Here is a 22,075-nt window from a genome sequence, read left to right on the forward strand (position 1 = left end):
TATAAATATCTACATATCTTGCCAAACTAATCTGTGCCTACTCAGAACCCTAAACTTTCACATATATGCATATGTACTAAAGCACATTTTTTCTTTTTTTCAGGTAAGGCAAAAATTTCATTGCTTTACTTATACCGATGATAACCTTCAAAGTTACTCTCACTGGACCTTCTACCAGAAGGACGTTCTCAGAATCAGGTCCACATATAACACAGAAACAAAACAAAGTCCAATTTGTACAGACACCCTGTTCATCTACTTTTAGGCATAAGAAAAGGGAGGCAATACATTTTCTTAATTCTTATTAAGGCTCTGAATGCACCTGCCACACACCTTCCTAGAGGGCTGGCTACCTGTGCTTGAGGCCAGCTCTGACAACACAGCCATATAACCTTGACTCAGACTGGTGACAGCGCTGTGTCAGAGAAAACTGGGAGAAGCTCTCTTAGCCACTATACAAGGGAGCGAGAAGTCAAGCTGAATGTCTTCCTAGCAAATCTCTGATCCTGCTCAATTTTTTTTGCTCATGGGCAAGAACAAAAATTTCCAAGCGGAACTTTTGCCTGCTTCAAGTGAGGTTTTTCCCCTGTTCCCTAAATTCTAGCCTCAATCCCCAAATCATGATCTAAATATAATTTGAGTGCAGTAATGCACAATTTAGTATTGCCAATCACATGCATCCAGTATTCATAATCAAATTCCAAATTTATAAAAATAAATTAGTTTTTTAAAAAACTATTATTTTATATCTTTTTCATTGGCTTTTTTTGATTCTTTAGGATGCACCCAGATCAAGTTTTCATTACTTTCTCTGCAATCGGCATGTCTATAAATTAACATTTTGCTTTAAAACAAAACTGATATTCACAGGAAATCACTTCCTTCCAGGAAGAAAAAGCACATATTTTGAGACTTGGCAACGAAGCTTACGTTGCCTTAAGAGCTCTTGCTGAAAGCTGAAGCTAGCACAGGCTGCAGTGGATGGGTGCAGCACCGGCTGTTTGGCAAACATAGGCAATATATTCTGCAATAAATTACCAAGATGGTAAATACATATATTTTAAGAAAATTCTGTTGCTATTAAAAATCTACTTTGCCAAAATTCTTTTTTTCCCCCTTTTTACCACCTCTTCTTGTCCATCTTCATTTGTAAGTTCTACAAGGTAAAGATTGTCTCTCATTAAAGCTATAGTCTACATTGCCTTCAGTTGTCATTCTGGAAAACATTTGCTAGGTCAAGTGATGTGAATGGGTGTGTACTCATACCATTTACCTTTCAAGTCTTTCTGGGTAAGGAATCACATCCATTCCAGTTGGGCATACTGGCAGGATAGCACGTTTTAAGGACTGCCTCTTCATCCTTTGCACTTAACAACATGGGCCTTCCGTCCACGGAAGGAGGTTGTGACCTACTCCTAATCCCTCCTTGTGGACACGAGGCTTTCTGGAACATCCCTGGAGAACTATAATGGACTGCACCAACCTAGCTCATTTTCCTACTGTATGCAGAGTTTGAATGCTGATGCACACTACGTTAACAGAGTCAGGAAGCAGCAAGAGGGGGCTGCTTCACAAGAGGTGGCAAGTTGGAAGCTGCGGACAACACCAAGGTGGTCAGGGCAGTGACCTCACTGACAGGAATGCAGTCCCACAGTACCTGAAGAGACCAGTGCAGGTCCAGTGGTAGTAACCTTGGTTGCACAGAGTCTAGTGATTGCCTGACAAGTCTGTAGTGATGAGGCAGGTCTGCAGTCAGACCAGAAAGTCAAGTCTGTCAGGATCAGGATCAGGGTTAGAATCAGGGAGGTACAAGACAAGGCGCAAGTGCACTTGCAATATGGCTCAGGCAGAGAGCAAGGGCAAAAGCGTTTTTAAATCCCGCACTCGAGAGAAGTGAGGGGAGGCCCCCAGCAAGGCATCTTGCAGCTCTCTTCAAGGCCAGTCAGCTGCACTACGTTACAGCCAGCTCTGAGTCCAGGTAGCCAGATTCTCAGGATGGGGGAGGATGCACCCAATACTATGACAGTTCACAGCTGCCCTGTTAATTAGTTGATTTAATATGTTTTGAGGTGTGAACCTGATTTATGTTAACCCAGAGATTAGGACTTGATAGAGTAGGTGCATTCTGTATGTATTCACGGCCTGCAGGATGGGACATCGTAAGTACTATTTCAATACCCTCTATCACAGTAATCAGTAATTTCCCCTTGGAGACTGGAGATAGAATTTATGTTTAATATATTCAATATTTAATTTTTTTTACATTGAATCATCTGAACTGGAAGACCTTAATTAATTTTACAAACAATAAATTAATCTTGACAAATTCCTAGTGAGATTTTGTTAAATTCTACTAGTGGAAAACGAACATTTTATGGAACTATGAGATGGTTCCCTGTACTAATTTTCCAGCTTCCTGAAGTCTAGCACTACAAGTAATTTTTGAATAACCTCACATTTTTGTTCCAACTCAAATCAGGAAAATCTTCCTTCAATTGTGTTACTAAAACTTTTTGTGGTATGGATAATGTTTATGGGAGATATATAACATTCATTTACGTGCATTAATGGGCGTGACTTTCATTAAAAAGTAGAAGTTAACATACAGCAAGTGTGTATTATATATATAAACAGAAAATTAAAACCATATATTACAACTGTTACGGAAGCATATTTGTTTATACACATTTAATAATGTTAGTTCAGTGTTATATTTAATATTATTACAGCATAATGCATGGTTATAGTATTCATAGGTATTTTAAGATCTTATCAAGTCTAGTGTTCCAAACACAGCAAACAGTTTATGTCAAATACCTTATTATCCATTTGTAAAAACAAAACTCCTATCAATGTAGTAATTGGATCAGAAGATGTGAAACACAAGTTTTAAAATTAGCTATAAAGGGAATGGCTTGCAATACATTGGCTATAATCTGTCCAGAGAAAGTAATTTTTTCTAGCTATCTCCTTCAATTTACGGGAGTCTTTCTAATTTCTTACAAGATCACTCACTTATAAAGGAAAGAATCATATTCTTTGAATAACAGCAAGCACGCCATACATATGTTGCAGAAATCACAGACAGAAATGTTGGTTAGTTAGTCCAACCTCCTGTCTGGTGCAGCCCTTTTGCCTACACCAGACCAGGTCAACCATGGCTTTGTCCAGTTTCTGTTAGCCCAGTCCTTGAGTTTCTCCAGGTGCCTTTGGAGTGAAGCTCTGCCATTTATTGTGCTAGCTATTCCACCTAGTCTAGTGTCATCTGCAGATCTGCCAAGGGTACACTCTAGGTCATCATCCATGTCTTTTATGCATGAATCAAACATTATGGGCCCTAATTTCAACAGCTTGGAGGCCAGTTTGATGTCAAGCTATTGATTATTACCTCTTCAGCCTTGCAGTCCAGCTAATTCTCAGCCTATCTAACAGTCCATTCATCCAGTTCATGTGTCTTCAGGTTCCCAATGAGAATTCCACCGTCTCCCAAATGTCAGTTTGGGAAATTAATGTCAAAAGCCTTGTTAATGTGAAAGTACATCCTACAAATGTCAACAAATGCTAGCAAATAAAAGTAAAAAGTATTTACAGTTGCCTAGTGCATGTAGTCATACGCTACAACATCTTATTTTGCTCCTCTGATGTGTAGCAAACCATTTTTTGCTCCATATAGACAACAAAAAAAACCCTATAGTGCCTAAAATTGAAACAAATGCATGAGCAAATGAACTCTCCACAGGCCAATTGTATATGGGAAAGAAATCATATAACGCTTTCTCAACATCTTGAGACAATAATTGATAAGAGAACAAAAATCTTGCCTGATGTAAAATATAGAGAGCTCTCATATCTACAATAAACTCAAGATACTTTTCTTATCTATCAACCCTTACATTTTTTCTCATTTTTTTCAAGAAGAAATAGATTTTGGAGCATGTTCGGAAAGTTTACAACCTTGGACTGAGAAGGAGAAATAGAATCAAGGACCTTCTGTTCTTCTGAACATCTGGTTATCAGCCTCATATAAAACCAACCTAAGAATATATATTGTTTTTTTCAGTCAAGCGGTCAAACTAAGATGCCTTAGAAAAGAGATTATCTCAGACACTCAGCTTCTTACTTATAAAGATAGAATAAGTTCAGCTCTTTCTTTAGCAGAATTACTTTCCATATGCTTGTTTCTGCCTGTTTTTTATTGTTGCTGTGCAGAAGTATTGTCTTGGATATCTAGAACAGGTAGGAGATGCTTTTGTACCTGGTATACTGTTCTGCAGGATATCAGATCGGAAGGTATACTAATAATGAAAGCATGCCCCAGGCTAATTTTATTTGTCTAAAGTCTTCTTACAACCAACAGTGATATGGTGTACGTATCAATAAAGGCAGGGCCATATTTACTTAAATTAAAGCTGCTAGTTTAATCTGGCCATTTTAAATCTTATTTCAAAAAGATAATAATCTAAAATAAGTGAAATACACTACTGATGCCATTAAGTAGCAAGTTCTCTTTGAGGACATTCATCTATATCAGAAACATTCATTAATTTTATGTTTTCAGACCGCTAAAAGGAAAGAATGGGATTGGTACAGAAATTAACTCTTTGACAGATGTTACTGCAGATGCTCCCAAAGACATTTGCTATATATATGATGATGCACTATTCTCTTGAAGACAGCACTGCCTTCAAAATTCTTCCTTTTGTCTATTTCCAGATAGTTTTCAGATTTCCACTTTTTTTACTCCAGAAATAGGAACTAAAACTCAAGTGAGCCAAAAAATTTCTGCTCTGCAACTACTTCTAAAACCACAGTTTTAGGGCTGTGGATGAAATCTGGGGGGGCTTCTTTATTGAATGGAAAATTATGCTACAGCTTAAATAAAGCAGTTCATTTTGGGCCAACTGCACAAACATACAAAACTGACAAAAATGTGACCTTCACTTCTTTTTTGCAATATTATCCAGGTCTTCCTTATGAAAAAGTACACAGATCAACTTCTGAACAAAACAGGTGAGAATATACTTAGTATCTGTCACTTTACAAGGCAGCTGAATGTAAGAATTCTTTAAATATTTCTTGCTTGGCCCTCTACAATTGGGAGTAAATCAACGGAGGAAAAACCCAGTGATAGTTTAAGGGATTCAAAATTTCCTTATTTTGATACTTTGCTTGCTAGTTACAAGCTTTTCTATTCTATCTTAGCTCAATTATGTATGTTCAGGGATCAAAATAAAACTATAGTGAAAAAATAATTTACTCGCCTAACCATACTTCCCATTATAGGGTTTGCAATGTATTTTGTATCTTGTTGTTTGATAGAAATAGTATGCATGGCTTTGGAACATGCTGCTTTTCCTTTCTCTAGATCAAATGGTTCAGCTGTGTCTCTGTGGTAAATCAAGTTCAGAGGACGTTTATAGCTTTGTATATTCCAAGGCTTTAGGCATGACTCTTTGTATAATATATGTTAAATAGATGTGAAGCCCTCATTGGGAACTTAGCTAAAAATAATGCTGTGTGCTTTTACAAATCAAAATATACGGAAATAACTTAGTTAAAGACAGAAGAACAAATTCTTCTCCAACTTGCACCTTACTGAGTTCTCACTGAAGACTGAATTTTACTCAGTATTTTTGATTAATGTAATTACTGAAATTGGTGCATTTAATGTAGCTCTGCATGTTTTATGAACTATTTAAATACTTTTTCACAAAGTATAGTAGCAGTTTTGAGTAATAATTAACATTATGAAATTTTTGGAAAAACGATTTTCCTTAGAATTTGTAGTAAAAGGAGTTCCCTCAGAATCTGTAGTAAAAGGAGTTCTGCAGAACAGAGAGATATAGAGAATATCACATTCTTCTTAATTTGTTCTTCTTCTACTGATTATATGACTGACTATGTACCACTTTTATCACAGGTCAGATTTCCTACACAAAAATTGTCATCAGCTTCAATTACGCTATGATAGGAAATTCCAAAAGCCTTGATCCAAAAAGATGCCAAAGATTTTTCCTTAGTGTATCAAACCACAGTACAGTTGGCCCAGTAAGATGCAATCACATGCATAAGCTTAACCATGTAACTGATCTCACCGATTCAAATACTTCATAATCATTTCAGTTGTCCCCACAACTGCTGGGGGACAGCAGATGATAAAGGCATTTGTCTAAATGCTTTGCTAGACTATAGCCTGGTTTGACTCTTTAAAGTCAGTGGGAGGAGTCTGGACTGTGTTGCCTTTTGGATAGTCCATACGGCTATCCTCCCATGATGCTCATTCCACGCTGCTTCCCAATTTGTGAATTCAGTCTCTGTGAAATGCAGCAATAATCGTAACAGATTTTTCTTTAATAAATGAAGTCATTGAGAGTCTCATAGAGGGAAAATAAGCTTTGTTTAGAAATGTGAAGAAAAAATCCTAAAACTTAAGGAGAGGAGCTAGAAATTTAGATTTTAGCAGCTGAAAAATGGAAACGAAAAAAGAGGGAAATTTAATGCTCATATTTTTGAGGAAATAAATCAGTAATAATCTAGTGAACTGATCCTTGCTCTCAGATTACTGCACCTACTGCTTTTGTTGTTCTGGGTGTAACATCATTACAAAGAGGAATATCACCTGAGCAACCTTATAACGCCAAAAAATTTATAGCCAAAACGTGTAGAAGGAAGCAGATGGCGTAATATCTGGAAATTTTATTTGTTAGATATTGTCCATCTGTTTCTCTCCCTGTCTGCACGTTTTGCAGTAATATCCATTTTTTAGGAAGGTAAGTCTATATAATCCTACAGAATTGGTTTAATCTTCTGTTTTATTATTATTACTTAATTTTTATTTTTTACAATTCATTGATGGCTGGCAGGGAAACATAAAACCCACACTGATGATTCAGCCAAACAGTCCTCATCTCCATTCCATGAGAGGCAAACTCATATTTCAGGGCAAATCAGTAGACATTAACTCTTCTTATTAATCAGTTCTAGCAGTTTTGGCAGATTCTTACATGCAGCAGACCTCCTAAATAAATGAATGGTAATGACTATTTTTAGATGCATTCTAAAACTGAAAGGATCATGTGTCATTTCGGAATAAGTTCTAGCTTTTTGTGATGAGTATCTGCAAAAAAACAGTAAGTTTTTTGGCAGTTATCCAACTCTGAGAACAGAGCCACAAAATTCTTTATAACAGGTATATTATTTATGGAAAGTATGTGAAGGTTTTGATTGTAAAAATTAATTGCGGAATATGCAACTGTCTGTGTTTTCTGCTCCATGTTCTTAGGTAAACACAAGCTAACATAATATAGCTGCCATTGTTCTCCTTATTGTTTCTTTCTCACAGGACCAAATTAAAACAAATACCATTTAAAATAGCACAAAGTCAGAAAAGACAATGGCTCCAAAGGAAGGCATTAGAAATCAAGACAAGAAATGAGTGGCTCTTACAAATGGCATGAAGCATCCAAGACCAGGTAAGACCATCACTCCTATCTGTTCCTTATGCATAACTACAAGTACTAATAGTGCGGCATTAATAAATAAGCATTTAGCTTTGTGAAAGTCAAAAATTATGGCAGTAGGTGGGTTGGGTGCGTGACATTCATGAACTGACTAATTACAGGAGTGGTGAACAAGGGGAAATGGAGAGCTTGAAAGAAGAGAGGACCGAAATACAAGTGAGCTGCTTTCTTGTGCCATTTGTAGCTCATCGATCTGCAACAACTCTGCTCTTGCCTCTAGCCTCCTCAGGATGCAGTGACTTACTGTTGCTGTCATGCTCCCGTTCACATAATCTTGCCTCTCAAGTTATCATATTTGCCCTGTCTTTATTTCCCAGACCCCAGTCTACTCTAGTCTCCTCTGTTGTTTCCATTTATTTTTCCTTTCTTTTCTCTTTGTAATTTTACAGGATTACATCCTGACCTGCAGCTATTTATGAGATTACCATCATCCGCTAGTATATCAGCCTTTAAACTGACAACACTCAGCGACCCTAGCAACAAGACTCTCATGAGAATGGGTTTCTATCAGTATTAGATTCCTCCTTTTGTTTCCTATACCTCATTTACTCAGCCCTGATTTTTGTGTCATGCCAGCCCCTTTCCTAATACTTGCTTTGAATGAGCACAACCCTGACACTTGGACATCTCTGGCTCCTTACCCGGACCTGAATTACTGACCATGTTCCCACCTTGCCTCTAAAACTAGATTTGCCCCAAAGCAAATTCTTTGATTGCTGTGACTCACGCATTTCAGCTCATCTTAATTGTGGCATCTGATTCCTTCCTTTATATTTAAACCTCCCCCCCCTCCCTTTTTTTTTTTTACTTTATCCTTTGACTATAGCCCTTTTAGGAATATAGAAACATAGGACAGGGCTGCATAGGTCAACAAATCCATTCCTCCTGCCTTTTGCAGACAAGTTCGTCGTGGAACTACTTTGATAAATCTGCCAAGGTTTACCTCTAAATCAATTAAATTTTCTGCAGCACCCCTCCTACAAGAAGACTGTTCCCCCACCTGATGATTAGAAACTACCTTCTAATGTTCCAGCCTGCATTGATTTGTGTCTTATTTATGCCCATTTGTTCTTGTGACAACTCCGTCCGTTAACAATCCTGATATGCTGTTTCACTTCTTTCAGTCTTCATTTTGCGAAGATAGGCTCTCCTTTCCCCAGAAGCCTCTGCTTTGTTTAAATCTAAATGCATTTTCCCTGAACGTAGGTGATCAGAATTCCATATTCCTAGGTGGAATTTAACTGTACAATAGTGTTAATTTTTCTGTCTTTACTGGAAATATTTTATCTGATATATCCTAGGCACTACTTGCTTATTTCATAGCTGCATCATTTTAGTGACTCAAAAATACCTTGTGACTCACTGAGATATGAAGGACTTTCACATAGTTATATTCTGTATTGCTAACTCTCATGAGAAACTGTTATTGTTAGTCCTTAAGTGCATGACCCTAAGCTTTGAAATATTTAATATCTGCTCATTTCTATTACCCCACTCCTCAAGAACATAAATTATATACATTCACAGTCTTCTTCAAACCTATTTTATCAGCAGAACTTATCAAAAATCTTCACATTTTTATGCAATGGTCATGAAAATATTAGAGTAGCATCGGTCCCCAAATGAGTCCTTGACTGATTCTACTCATACTCTTCTTCCAGACCAACAGTTGTCATTTCAGTACATGCTATCATTATTGCCCCTTTAGCTACTTTTGCTACAGCTGAAAAGTTTTGTATCGATCTCCATTTTGTCCAGCTTGTCATAGCCCTGAGTGCACCAACAGGCCCTGCAGCCTCTTCTCCTCCCTCCTACAGGTTTGGCTACCTGGGCACAAGGCCAGAACTGACATGGCACAACTGTGCAACCTCCTGTCAGGCAGCGGCGACAGAACTGGGCGAGAAGGACTTTGGAGAATCCTTGTTGGGGCCTGCTTGCTTCCGTATGTAAGCTCCGACCCTCACCCCTGGTCTCTGCCTGTGCTGCGTTGCAGGTCTGCTTGTGCCTGGCCCTGTGCCTTGCTGATGCAGACCCTGATCTCCAAACTTGACTTCCTTGGCTTGACCTTGGACCTGTCTCATCCTTCTCTGGAGATCTAGACTCTTGGCTGACCCTGGTGACTGTCACCAGATCTGCTCTGCTTCCGTTCAGGTACTGTGGGACTGCACCCTGTCAGTGAGGCTGCTGCCCTGCCTGCTTGGATGTTGTCCTTGGCTTTGACCTTGATCCCCTTTTGGAGCAGGCTGCTTTGGCAGCTTCTTGATATAACCAGGCATTTCACAGAATGACACTATTTCCTGTGGTTCAGATGTGAAAAATTTAGTCGATCTAACAAACCAATAGGTTATGCAAGCACAGGATACTCTATGTGCCTCCAGACTATTAAAGCTTATAGCTCTGGTGTGCAGTTATGGAAATGTCATGTTGTCTCTGACTAGTTGTTACGTACCTAGGTAGGACAACACTGCAGTTGAAATGAAAATAGGCTGGGTTCTTACAACACCATCTCACATTAAAGACTACACAGGCTCAACAGCAGGAAAAGCTGATTTGAAGAAAAGGTCAGGTAAATAGCATATATTGGATTAAATATTTGTATAATATGGATATTTGGGGAAGTAGTGATCCCTATAACCAATCTGTTATTGATCTCAATAATTCATGAGTCATAGAGATATTTTGCAGAGATCTAAAAAGATGAAAACATACTGGGACAGACCCTGACAAAGCAGTACTTTTTGTTTTTGAGACTAATAGCAACCTGAGAAGCTGCAAAGGCAAGTGAGAAAGGCTAGTATACAGAAGGAAACAGAGCTGACAAGAGTGAATTTGACTCATCTTTGGACATGAATAAAAAGGTTGACAAAGTCTGAGTGACATTTGAACATATAACCAAAACTAGTATCTGTTTCAGCTCCTTTAAGTGATGAATCCATATCTGAGCCTTCTACCTAGGATCTGACAAGATCTTCTTTTCACAGATCCTGCCTTCAGTTCTCACTTGCAATTTCCACAATCTGCTTCTAGAGTATTATGTCAAACTGATTGGTAGTGCTTGCAGCTCTCAGAGTCTTGGAAAGAATTTCTCCAGCTGCGGGAGCATGCCACTTGCTGGTAGGGCTTTTATGCGACAGTTGCCACTATGCCTGACCAATAACCCTGGCACTCCTTTTCAACCAATAAACGTGCGTTCAAAATCAAACTGATGCGGGTAAAGTCACCTGCACCTGAATATCCCTGCCTATAAAATTGTCACTGAATTCTCCAAATTACAGAAGTATACTTGGAGTGAAGTGCTTTTACTCCGAGTACTGTACTTTCAATTCACTAGCACATTCCTCTTGCATATATGTACAGTTCCTTACAGTCACAGTTTTTGTATGAAGGTAATTCAAGAGGGAGAAGCAGCCTAGGAGCAATTAGCTGTAGTTACTGTTTCTATGGCTAAATAGTGACAGTGAAAAAAATAGAGAATAGTGTCATAAAAACTCCCTGTCTCACTGTCTATCCCTCACATATCACTGACTACATATATTTCCACAACAAAGCAAATAGTTTTCAAGTGGAAAACCATCAAGATGAATCTTGAACTTGGGTTTCCCAGTAAGATGTGCAGAAGGCCACTACATCATCTCTTGGCAAGCAGAGCGGAGTATTTTCCATTTGCTTGTGAGCGACAAATGGCTGAGCAGTAAAAGAGCATTATTGTTGCTGCACTTTACTGGGAGAAAATGCATAACAATTTCTAGAATGTCTTAGAAGTAATGAGTGTCCTTTAACAAAAATATAAGGACCAGAACCCATGTTATTTTGGATAAAACCTCAAAAACGTGCAGTGACTGTGAAGAGAAAGAACAAGTCTACTCAACATGGGGTAAAAGAGAAAGAAACAAATAGGCTATGTTGCTGGATGTAACAGCCTATTATAAGCAAAATACAGTGTTCTCTTGAAGTTGAATTTGAAATAACAGACAATTTACCAACAGAAAAGGCTGTGGCTTTGGGAGCTAAAATCGACCGTGTACCAAACAGACGTGCATTTTTATGGAAAACTTACTTATCTATAACACTGCTTAATGCTGACTTCAGCAAGTAAATATATGTTTGTGTGCATACATACTGAAGTACTTATGTCAGCAAACACATGCAATTGCTTAATATCTATGTGAAATACAAAGAATATTCAGTTTGAAGCACTGTGTTACAGCTGTAAAGATGCAGCAGTGACCACTCAAGCCAGAAATATGTGGCTAGGGAAATCTTTGTTTTCGTGCAGATACATTGTAATTAAGTATGTAGTTGCAAGAGTTCTGTTCTAACAAATACAATCTACTATACACTTTTCCTGTAAGCTTATAAGCAAGTTTGTAGCCGTTGCTGTGCACTTCACAGAATCATAGAATCACAGAATGGCCGAGGTTGGGAGGGACCTCTGGAGATCATCTAGTCCAACCTCCCTGCTCAAGCAGGGACCTCTAGAGCATATTGCCCAGGATCACATCCAGGCGGGTTTTGAATATCTCCAGGGAAGGAGACTCCACTACCTCTCCGGGCAACCTGGTCCAGTGCTCAGGCACCCTCACAGTCCAGAAGTTTTTCCTCAGGTTCAGATGGAACTGCCTGTGCTTCAGTTTGGGCCTGTTGTCTCTTGTCCTGTCGCTGGGCACCGTGGAGAAGAGACTGGCCCCATCCTCTTGACACCCTCCCTTCAGATACTTATACACAGCGATCAGATCCCTCCTCAGTCTTCTCTTCTCCAGGCTCAACAGTCCCAGCTCCCTCAGCCTTTCTTCAGACGAGAGATGCCCCAGTCCCCTCATCATCTTTGCAGCCCTCCGCTGGACTCTCTCCAGCAGTGCCATGTCTCTCTTGTACTGGGAAGCCCAGCACTGGACACAGGACTCCAGGGAAGGCCTCCCCAGGGCTGAGGAGAGGGGCAGGATCACCTCACTCCACCTGCTGCCAACACTCTGCCTCATGCAACCCAGGATCCCACTGGCCTTCCTGGCCACCAGGGCACATTGCTGCCTCATGTTTAACTTGTTGTCCACCAGCACTCCCAGGTCCTTCTCTGCAGAGCTCCTTTCCAGCAGGTCAACCCCCAGCCTGGACTGCTGCATGGAGTTGTTCCTCCCCAGGTGCAGGACCCTGCACTTGCCTTGGTTGAACTTCAGGAGGTTCCTCTCCGCCCACCTCTCCAGCCTCTCCAGCTCCCTCTGAATGGCAGCACAGTCTTCTGGGGTGTCAGCCTCTCCCCCCAGTTCTGTATCATCAGCAAACTTGCTGAGGGTGCACTCTGTCCCTTCCTCCAGGTCATGGAGGAATACATTGAACAAGACTGGACCCAGGACTGACCCCTGGGGGACACCACTAGCTACAGGCCTCCAACTTGACTCTGTGCCATTCACCACAACCCTCTGAGCTCGGCCATCCAGCCAGTTCTCAATCCACCTCACCGCCCACTCATCTAGCCCACACTTCCTGAGCTTCCCTAGGAGGATGTGATGGGAGACAGTGTCCAAAGCCTTGCTGAAGTCCAGGTAGACAACATCCACTGCTCTGCCCTCATCTACCCAGCCAGTCATTCCATCAGAGAAGGCTCTCAGGTTGGTTAAGTACGGTGTTCCCCTTATAAATCCATGCTGACTACTCCTGATCACCTTCTTGTCCTCCAGATGCATGGAGATGGTATCCAAGAGGAGCTGTTCCATCACCTTTCCAGGGATGGAGGTGAGGCTGACTTCTTTTCATTGTCATATCTGTTTTCATTGAGTTTTTTGGTAAACTTTTAAATGTACATTATGTAAACAGAGTTTAATCAATGTTCTATTTTATTTTAATGCAACCGTCACTTTTCTTTTCTGCAGTAAGATTGACTTTTCCTGTTATATGTGGTTAGAAGTGACATACTACTCCAAGACACAGGAAGAAAAAAATCATTTATTTGCAATTCTAGTTTTCTGAATAACTACCCAGAAAACTTTTTTTCACAGTACAGGTATTTTTATATCTTTTTTATATAATTTGATAAATGTTTCATTTTTCAGAAAAGTGACATTATAAAAAAAATTGTCCAAAAAGCATAAGCATTGTTTCCTAAACTCTGTTGTGAGAGAAACTTGCATGAAGGCAGCTGCAGAAATCTCTGGTGAGGGTGGATAGGAGGTAGACGGCTAACGGACTGGAGCTCCAAACTACTTGCACAAATCCAAGGGATGTGCAGTTATCTTCTGGGGCTGATTTTATCACCAAGTGACTCTTCGATTACACCGCTCCTGAGCAGCAGACTCCGTTAGCCTAGAACAGTCCCTCGTATGTCACCTGCGCAAAGGCTGAAGATGCATTTAACTGTCGCTAAAGCAGAGCACACCACCTTTCACTTATCCCTTCCGTTCAGTGCTGCGCTTCTAAGTGTTCAGTTTGCACATCCCTCAAATACACCCTCAGTTTAACACGGGCCTCCCCCTACACGTACGAAGAGTCTCTGTCAACGTCCGTGAAGGTTCTCGACGAAATGAATTACTCCCGATAGAAAGAGACAGGACAGGTCTTTCCCTGTCGACCACCTCCCGAGTGTCGAGGCCTGCGGCGCTGCGGCAGGCGCTGAGGCGGGGGCCCGCGATGGCGCCGGCCGAGCGGCGCGACCTAACGGCCGCAGCCGGCGGCACGCGGCGTCCGCGGGAGCGGCCGTTACGGCACGTGCCGCCCCGCGCCTCGTCCGGGCGGGCGCTTGCGGCGCTCCCTGGCCGCTGCCGAAACGCCGGCCCGAGGGGGCCGCCCGGTGCGCGGCGAGCCCCGCGGCGACCCCGCGGCAGCCGCTGCCCCCTGCCCCGGCCGCAGCCCGCGGCTCCGCGCTCCCTGGGGGCTGCCCTCGGAGGCGCGGCGGGGCGGAGAGCGGCGGGGCGGGGTGGCGGGAGCAGGGGTGTGTCCTGCTCCCTGCCCGCAGGCACCGGGGTCTCCCCTCCGCGCTCGGGCAGCGGCTCACAGTCGCCTGGCTGACCCGCGGCGGGACGAGGCAGCCGCGCGGCTGCCCGGGAGCGATGGCAGGGGAAAGTTTGCCGCTCCTCCTGCTCCTCGCGGCGCTCGGCAGCCGAGGCCAGCCGCCGCCGCCGCCGCCGCCGCCGCAGCCAAGAGGTACAGGGGAGCGCGGAGCCCGCGCCTCGCTCGCCCCGGCCGGGGCAGCGCAGGGCGCAGAGCGGGAGGCGACCGCGCCACAGGCTTGGGACTCCTGGAGGTGGCGGGGGGCAGGCAGGGAGCGCCGGCATCGCAGCCGCACCGCGGGGAGGGCTTTTGTGGCGCCGGGGCGAGCCCGTCTTGCCCTGAGGGCAGCCCGCCGCTGGCCGGGCCGCAGCGCGCCCGCGCAGCGCGCCGCCGCCGCCCCGCCCCGGGGCAGGGCCGTGCTCCGCCGCGGGCCCCGCGCTGCCGGCCGGCTCCGCGGGCGCGGCGGGCGGCCGCTGCTCGGATCGTCGTCTGGTCAGCGACGGCGGGGACGTGCTCTGGGTCTGCGCCCCCCGTTACGCTCCCTCTGTCTCTCACCGACCCCCACTTAATTATTAAGAGGCAGACAAGCAGCGTCACTTATTCATGCTTCGGAGCACCGCCGAGGCAGATGATCTTGCGTTGTCACTCAGCGCGGAGGGGGTAAATCACACTGATGTTCCTGTCGTTTGAGGACGGCTGGGCGAGATGCCCTGCTTCCGCGAAGTGTGCCAGAGTCATCGCAGGCTAACGTGCTTCACAGCCCTCGCCCGGCGTTGTGCACGTCTGACGGCATCTCTGTGGTTAGGGGGAGCTGGGTGGGCTGTGCTGGAGTGCGTGCAGGCTGCTCCATCCTTTTGGGTAAGGTCACAGTTTGCTGCAGTTATTCAGCACTGAGATGGGAACACAACTGTTTCCTCCGAAGGAAGGAGTTAAAAACTCTCTTCAGCACACATTATGCCTCCTGATGCCTGCACTTGCTACTCCTAACATTTTTAGCTCTGCTAAAAAGATTTCAGTAAGGAGATATCATGAGTGTGTTAACATAAATCTAATTAAAAGTCACTGGAATAGCAGCTAGCTTCTAGTTGACCTTGATGACACAATATAACCTGAACACTTTGGGTTAGGATTTTTTGGTCGGTTTAGGGTTTACTCTCGTTTAGAAAACGTGATGAGCTGTCATGTCAGGAAAAAAGTATGACCTCTTAATACTGATTTTTATTTGTGCGGATAAATGACAGTTGATCAAGTGTCTATGTAGACGTTAGCTTTAGAGTAACCCAGGGTAAAAACTCACCCAGAAACAGACTACTTTTAGGTGGTGACGTACTGGTAAACACCGAAGAGTGAGATTTTAAAAGTAGAGCATTTCCTATGTAGTGCCTCATGTGTTTACCTCTTGCTTTTTCTGCTAGCTAATTCCCTTTTCAGCCAGAAAAACACTGATTTTGGCATTTCTTTTAATATTCACATACACACATGCAGTTTTGGAAAATGTACTTTTCTTTGTTCAGTATCTTGTTTTTTTAACCTCTGCAATGAAAAGAAGTGATCATTGCTTTGCTTTTAAATGGGAAGTGGGTGTCTTTGCTTTTCCTCTGCTGCACCATTGGTATTATGTTATAACTGAGTTCTGGTAATTCAGTGAGGAGCTCTAGGACTTTTAATTAAATGGTAATAATGTGTTGATGGGACCTTTTCAACCTCACAGTTGAATTCAAGTGCTGGCCTGCCAAATTTTTAAGCTATTTATTGTCTTCTGAACTTATTTCTAAGCTCTGCTACAGCTGCTAGGAGGTGCTAGTACTATGCAGTTAGCCCTGTGTTCCTAGGACAAAGAGGTAATCAGCTCCTCTGTAATCCAAAAAGTTTGAAAAGTCTGACTTCATTGAAGTCCTGGGGGAGTTGTAACACGTACAAGAATGTTACTGGACCCTTGGTTTATACCTTTAGACTTATAACATTTGGTTTTTTAACAGTTAACAGTTATTTGGTAATAACCATAACACTGGATGTTACTCTATAATTGTTATTCTGTAATTGTTAGCACCAGTCAGCTATCCATGGAGAAAATTATGTAACAGAGCTGGGATGCTTTGAAAAATAACATTTGAGACATCACAATGAATTCCCATGTTGTTTCTTAGAACGGAACAGTTCAAGAACATCTTGCACCTCAAACAAGGGAACAGTCTGTAATTCTTTTTTTTTTTTTTTAAAGTTGGTGGAAGATTTATTGTGGTCAGAAACCTGGAATTAATTTTAAGTTTTTGTTTCAGCTGCATATGTTATTTGTTGTTCTCTTGTTTGGACACTAAGTAATTTTGTAGAATATCTCATAAAATGTCAGAAGCAAGGCATGTGCCTTCTACAATACTATTTCTTAAAGGTATGCTTAGCTTATAGTGAAAGCAAACTTTAAATTAGAGTGCTATATAATATTCATTTTAAAACCTAGACTTTGGTTCATCCTCTTTCCTCTGGAATATGACAGAAGCAAAATAACAATAGTTTAGTTTAGAAAGAACTAACAGAACTGCTTTTGAGCCTAAATGATTCATCCTTAAAGGCTAAGCATCTATTATAGGAGAGGACTGAAACTATGTGTGTTGGTAAAGCGTGAATAGAAGGGACATGGTTAAGACACTGATATGTGGAGCAGTAACTTGCTCTATGGATTCTGCTGCTGATGTCAGTGGACATAACTCAGTGTAGTACGCGTGTTCCTTAGCATGACAAAAATCAGAAATGGGACTTCAAATTTGACTTCAAGAGGTGGTATACATAAGATGCTCATAAAGTCAAAGTGAAATTTCTCATTTGAAAGGGATGGACATCAACCAAATATTAGCAGAAGATCATTGGTGTCAGTCTGTTAGGCTGTGGGTGGTGGTAGCTTCATCAATATTTTTAAGTCTGTGTGTAGGTATAGTTTTTCAAAATGAGTTCTCTAGAGTTTAGTTCAAAACTGTTCTCTCTGTGTTATTTCATGGAAATGAGGAGTTACAGGATTCCTTCCGTTCCCAAAAGCATACATGTTTGCATCTTGTATGCTGTGCTCTGAAAAGTCAAGAGAGAGGGATAATATTCCCATGTTCTGTTTCATCTATTGCAGAGTGAGAAAAAGGAACAAGGTAAAGGGATGGTGCAGTAACTGGAATAGCAGAGAATCATGAAGGCATCTTATATCACCTCCTGCAGTCCCATTCCTCATATGGATTTGAACCCAGTGATTTCCCTGCCTAATTTTTAGTTCTTCTGAAACTTCTATAATTACTTGGATTGTGATGACAAGAGAAATCAAAGGACAGAGTTAGTTGTGTATTTTACATTGGTAATGATGGCAATCTTTTGTGGATATTATTTTTGTGAGTCCACCCATGGGAGGCCAGATGTATATCTGTAGCATTTCACATGGATAGATTTGAAGGGCCAAAAATGCATATGATAGAAAATTTCCATTTCACATATTAAGATTTAAGAATGTCATGAAGATTTAGATTCTGGAGAAAAAAAAAGATGCTTTGTTAATCTAATAAGATTAAACAAAATGTAAGTCTCCTTTTTATTTGTAGGGCCATCTTTGGGGTAAGGTCTCTTTTTAAAAATGACCACAGCACAAAAAATACTACAGTATAATCTTGATACGGAGAGCCTTTCCATCCTGGTTCATGGCATTTAACCATTTGAAATGTTCTGTTGACTTTATTTGGAGAAGCGATTTATTTATATGAGAAAGAATAATTTTGGTGAACTTATAGTCTGCTTTTCTGAAGGAGCAAGGCTTAGGTGGTTAATCTGTGTATCAGCTAGTTCGCCTCTAAAAAAAATTTGAATCTGTTTTCCAATTTCAACCAGTTTTGAAAGAGATGTAAAAATACCAAAGACAATTTAGTTCTGAAAGTGCTGTGAAAATCAGTGGCTACTTGGGGGAAAGAGCCCCAAAGTACTACTCTACTGAGAAGGGGGAAGGTGGAATTTAGCTGTTAACTCACCCTTTTGGGCTGATCAGTCAACATATGTGGAGATCTGGATTCAAGAATGTGAAGGAGACTATTTCTGTTTGGAAGGGTAGAGGCTATATGATGCGTAAAAATCTATATATATTTTTTAAAAGTGAAATTTGTTAATCAATTTTCAGGATGTTATGAACAAGTAACACGCCTTGTTCACTGAAATTGCACTGCAATGTCATACATTATATGTATGCCCTTTTAACATTTATTCCGTATTCTATTAAATGCTTTTTGCACATAAAAATTTTGCTGATCTGGAAACTGGAATGCTAGGGAGGTAGCATATGTATACAAGAACAAATCTTGATTGGTTCTAGAAACTCTACTAGGACAATTTAGAGCTGCCTGATCAATAGGGATTAACCTATCCAAAATGTTTGGGAACTGCTGCTCTCAATAGTATGAAGTGGTCATTTGTAACTTTTTTACTCTAAGGTAGTTGTCCATATTGTTTTCTTAAAATTTAATAACTGATTGAGAAACTGAAAGCAGAAGGTATTGGTATAGGTTTAAGGTTTAGAATGTGAGAAGGGAAAATACAGTAATCAAAGGTCCACCTTTCCACCTTACTTAGAAATACGTAGAATTGCCCAGTCTGACTAGAGACATGCACTTGAATGTGTTTTTGTGTACATTCTTTAACTTGAAATAATCAAGGCCAAATTGGGTTAGGTGTGATGTACAAGAATGTGTGAGTTTTTCCAAGCAATAAATGAAAACCTAAGACAAACTTTAAGTTAAAAATCCGTATTATTTGGTTTTACTCTTGCAATTTTTTAACAGGAGTCTTTTTTATTAGCTTTGAAATACTTAAGTCAGAACAGTGGCTCTTTAACCTGTTCCAAAAACCCTTCAAAATAATACAGCAAACAATCATTTTTAATTAATTCAGGCTGGAGGAAGGAATCCACCCACACATGTTCCTATTTCTTATCCAGCTACTTGGACTGACAGTTTTTGGAGATGATAATATTTTGGAATAAGAGAAGAAACACCGCACCATGGAATCCTGGTGCAGTTTGTTTTTTTCTTAAGTCATGACTTCTAATTTTTCTAGGTTGAGAAGGTTAATAGGACACAAATACATGCAAATATGAACCAGTGTTTATATCTGATTATTTCCTTTTCTTTCTCACCTTTCTTTTAGACAATAAGACCCTGATTATTGGATGTTTTTCTTTCCAAATGAGTGCTGTGCCTAGAATATCTGAGAGCTCTTATCTCTCACACTAAAAATAACTCAAGCCACACTAACAATAACGTAGACCACATCTTGCTTACAGACATAAAATATAGACAAAAATGTTTGGTAAACTTTATTTTGACCCCCTCCATGTCTTTAAAACAGCAAAGGGAATTCCTTGATTGTTCCCAGTAAATCTAGTTCATGAGCAGGCTCCTGCTGATGATTACATGTTATTTTCCTGTACCAGCTACTGTAGTTTATAGCAGATTCCTAGTTCTTGCTGCCTGCAGTTTTGATGTTCTCCTCAATCCAAAAGTAAAGTAAAGTGAGATACCCAAGAAGATGCCAATAATTTTGGACCACTTGTGTGCCATGGATAAGCTAGAGAGTGGATCTTTTCTTCTTGTTTCTAGGATTGATTTTGAACAGAAAAAAATGATAGAATTTCCAGAATAAACTTGAATTAATGAGATTTTTGTCCTGAGAAATAACAGAAATGTCTCAGGATTGCTGAAAAATCAAATAGGTTTTACTGACTTCATTTTTTTCAGCAACTCAATATCCATTAGTTACATCTTACCATCACAAACTTTTTACTAGGACTGTGCTCCTTGCCAGATTCTTCTAGCAGACATTATCTCTGAATCAGACCTTGTAATGACATTAGACTCTAAAGCAGCTGTAGCAGTGTAATGCCAGGAAACCATTGTGAAACCTCAGGAAGAATAATGAACATTCCTGCAGAGTAGATTTTCCAAATATCATTACAAAATCTTGTCCTGTCCCAACTGACATGTTGATCTACTACTGTTGTAATTCACGGGTTTGAGCTGTAATAAAAAAGTTAACAAAAAGTGACCCAAATAGTTTTTTTTTTTGATTTTTTTTTTTTAAACTTCAGATGACTATATCTTTTCATTCTTCACATCTCCCAGTGAGTGAGGGAAGCCTTTAAGGTCAGTTGGAGAGAGTCAGAAGAATTCTTCATTATCGGACTTTGGAAAACGACTCCAGACACACTGTATAAAACCACTGCTATGGGAAAGTGGAGCAAATCTGGAGGTTAGCAATCGGGAAACGAGAAAAGGAAAATCAGAAACACTACTTTTCCACACACTTCCACTGAGAGTGAGAGTTACGTTAGGATTTTGTTTGGCCCTCTCCATACATACCAGCTTCTCAAATAAGCCCTGAATTACTATTTTAGCTGCTGCTTTCACTTGGGTTAATCATGCCACTAGTAGTGTCTCTACCTTTAGGTTTTGATGCAAGATGCTGAACCTCACTGTATTCCTCTGTTCATGCTAGCTGGCCAGCAGTCTGTAATCTGGTTCAATAGAAGTATCTGGATTATCTCTATTATAAGGAAATGCATCATCTATTAAGTTTCTTGGAGTGTATCCTGCACTGGGAATGCAGAACTACAATACATTTGTTGCTAAATAACATTTAGGCTGGGAGAATGAATAAATGAATAGCATTATTTGTACATATTGTTCTAAATATGTATGCTAAAATACTTATGTTGCTGCGATAACTATTATGTGCATTTTCTAAATCTGACTGTGGTAGTAGGGAATATGAGTATACTGAATTCCTCCAAAGGCCAGAGAGCACTAGGAAACAAAAAGAAATGCATGCCTGTTAAAGTAATATAAATTGGCAAAGTAATATAAATAAAACATACAGGTTTTTTGAGTTTGATATTTGAAAACATCAGGAATAGAAAGTGTGTGTTTGTGCAAATCCCAGAGCTGGTGATTTGTGTGTTGCCAGGATTGCACTGTGATTGCACTGTGATTTGTGTGTTGCACTGGATGTGCAATCCAGTTGCACATCGGATTTAGTTGTGTGAATTGTGCATGCATTTTTTTGCAGTGGCAACAAAAAGGTGTAATGACTGCAGAGCACTAACATTATGCTTTGTATGTTTAGCCTCGAACCATTATTGGCAATGTTGAATTCGTTAATGCTACCTAAAAAAAAAATCCTGGTACTGTTTCATCCTTTGGGATAATTTTTGGTCAGCTTTTATGACAATTGTGGAAAAGCCTCAACTGTGAATTAAAAAGTCCCACATACTGCATGTGTCGTAAAACGGAATAACTTCCTCATTGACTCTTGATATTGGTATAATTAGACATTGTTTTCTATTAATCACTCCTTTTCAAAGAAGAATAAGCCCCCAACTTAATAGCTTTAACAAGGAAAAATATGACGTTTCTTTGAAAAATACATTTGTAATACATACATGGAATTTTTCTCTTGAACTCAGCATCTTTCTAGAGCTGGGCAGAGCCTTCTAAATTAGTTCCATTGTATTATTAAGGCTGTATGTTGTGTGGGTTTAGGGTCTGCATAAGTGTGCTTTT

General features: G+C 40.8%; 1 protein-coding gene across 2 annotated transcripts in view; it reads left to right on the forward strand.

Annotated features, from left to right (window-relative positions):
* Positions 1-14,497: 14,497 nt before the first annotated feature.
* LAMA2 (laminin subunit alpha 2) overlaps positions 14,498-22,075 on the forward strand; it is a 393,833-nt gene continuing 386,255 nt past the window's right edge. For both annotated transcript variants that reach the window (XM_068938256.1, XM_068938257.1), the window contains exon 1: positions 14,498-14,654. In XM_068938256.1, the coding sequence (XP_068794357.1) occupies positions 14,561-14,654 (94 nt within the window). In that variant the 5' untranslated portion in view covers positions 14,498-14,560. The remainder of the gene's footprint in view (positions 14,655-22,075) is intronic.

The sequence above is a fragment of the Struthio camelus genome, chromosome 3, assembly GCF_040807025.1.
Source record: "Struthio camelus isolate bStrCam1 chromosome 3, bStrCam1.hap1, whole genome shotgun sequence".
Taxonomy (NCBI): Eukaryota; Metazoa; Chordata; class Aves; order Struthioniformes; family Struthionidae; genus Struthio; species Struthio camelus.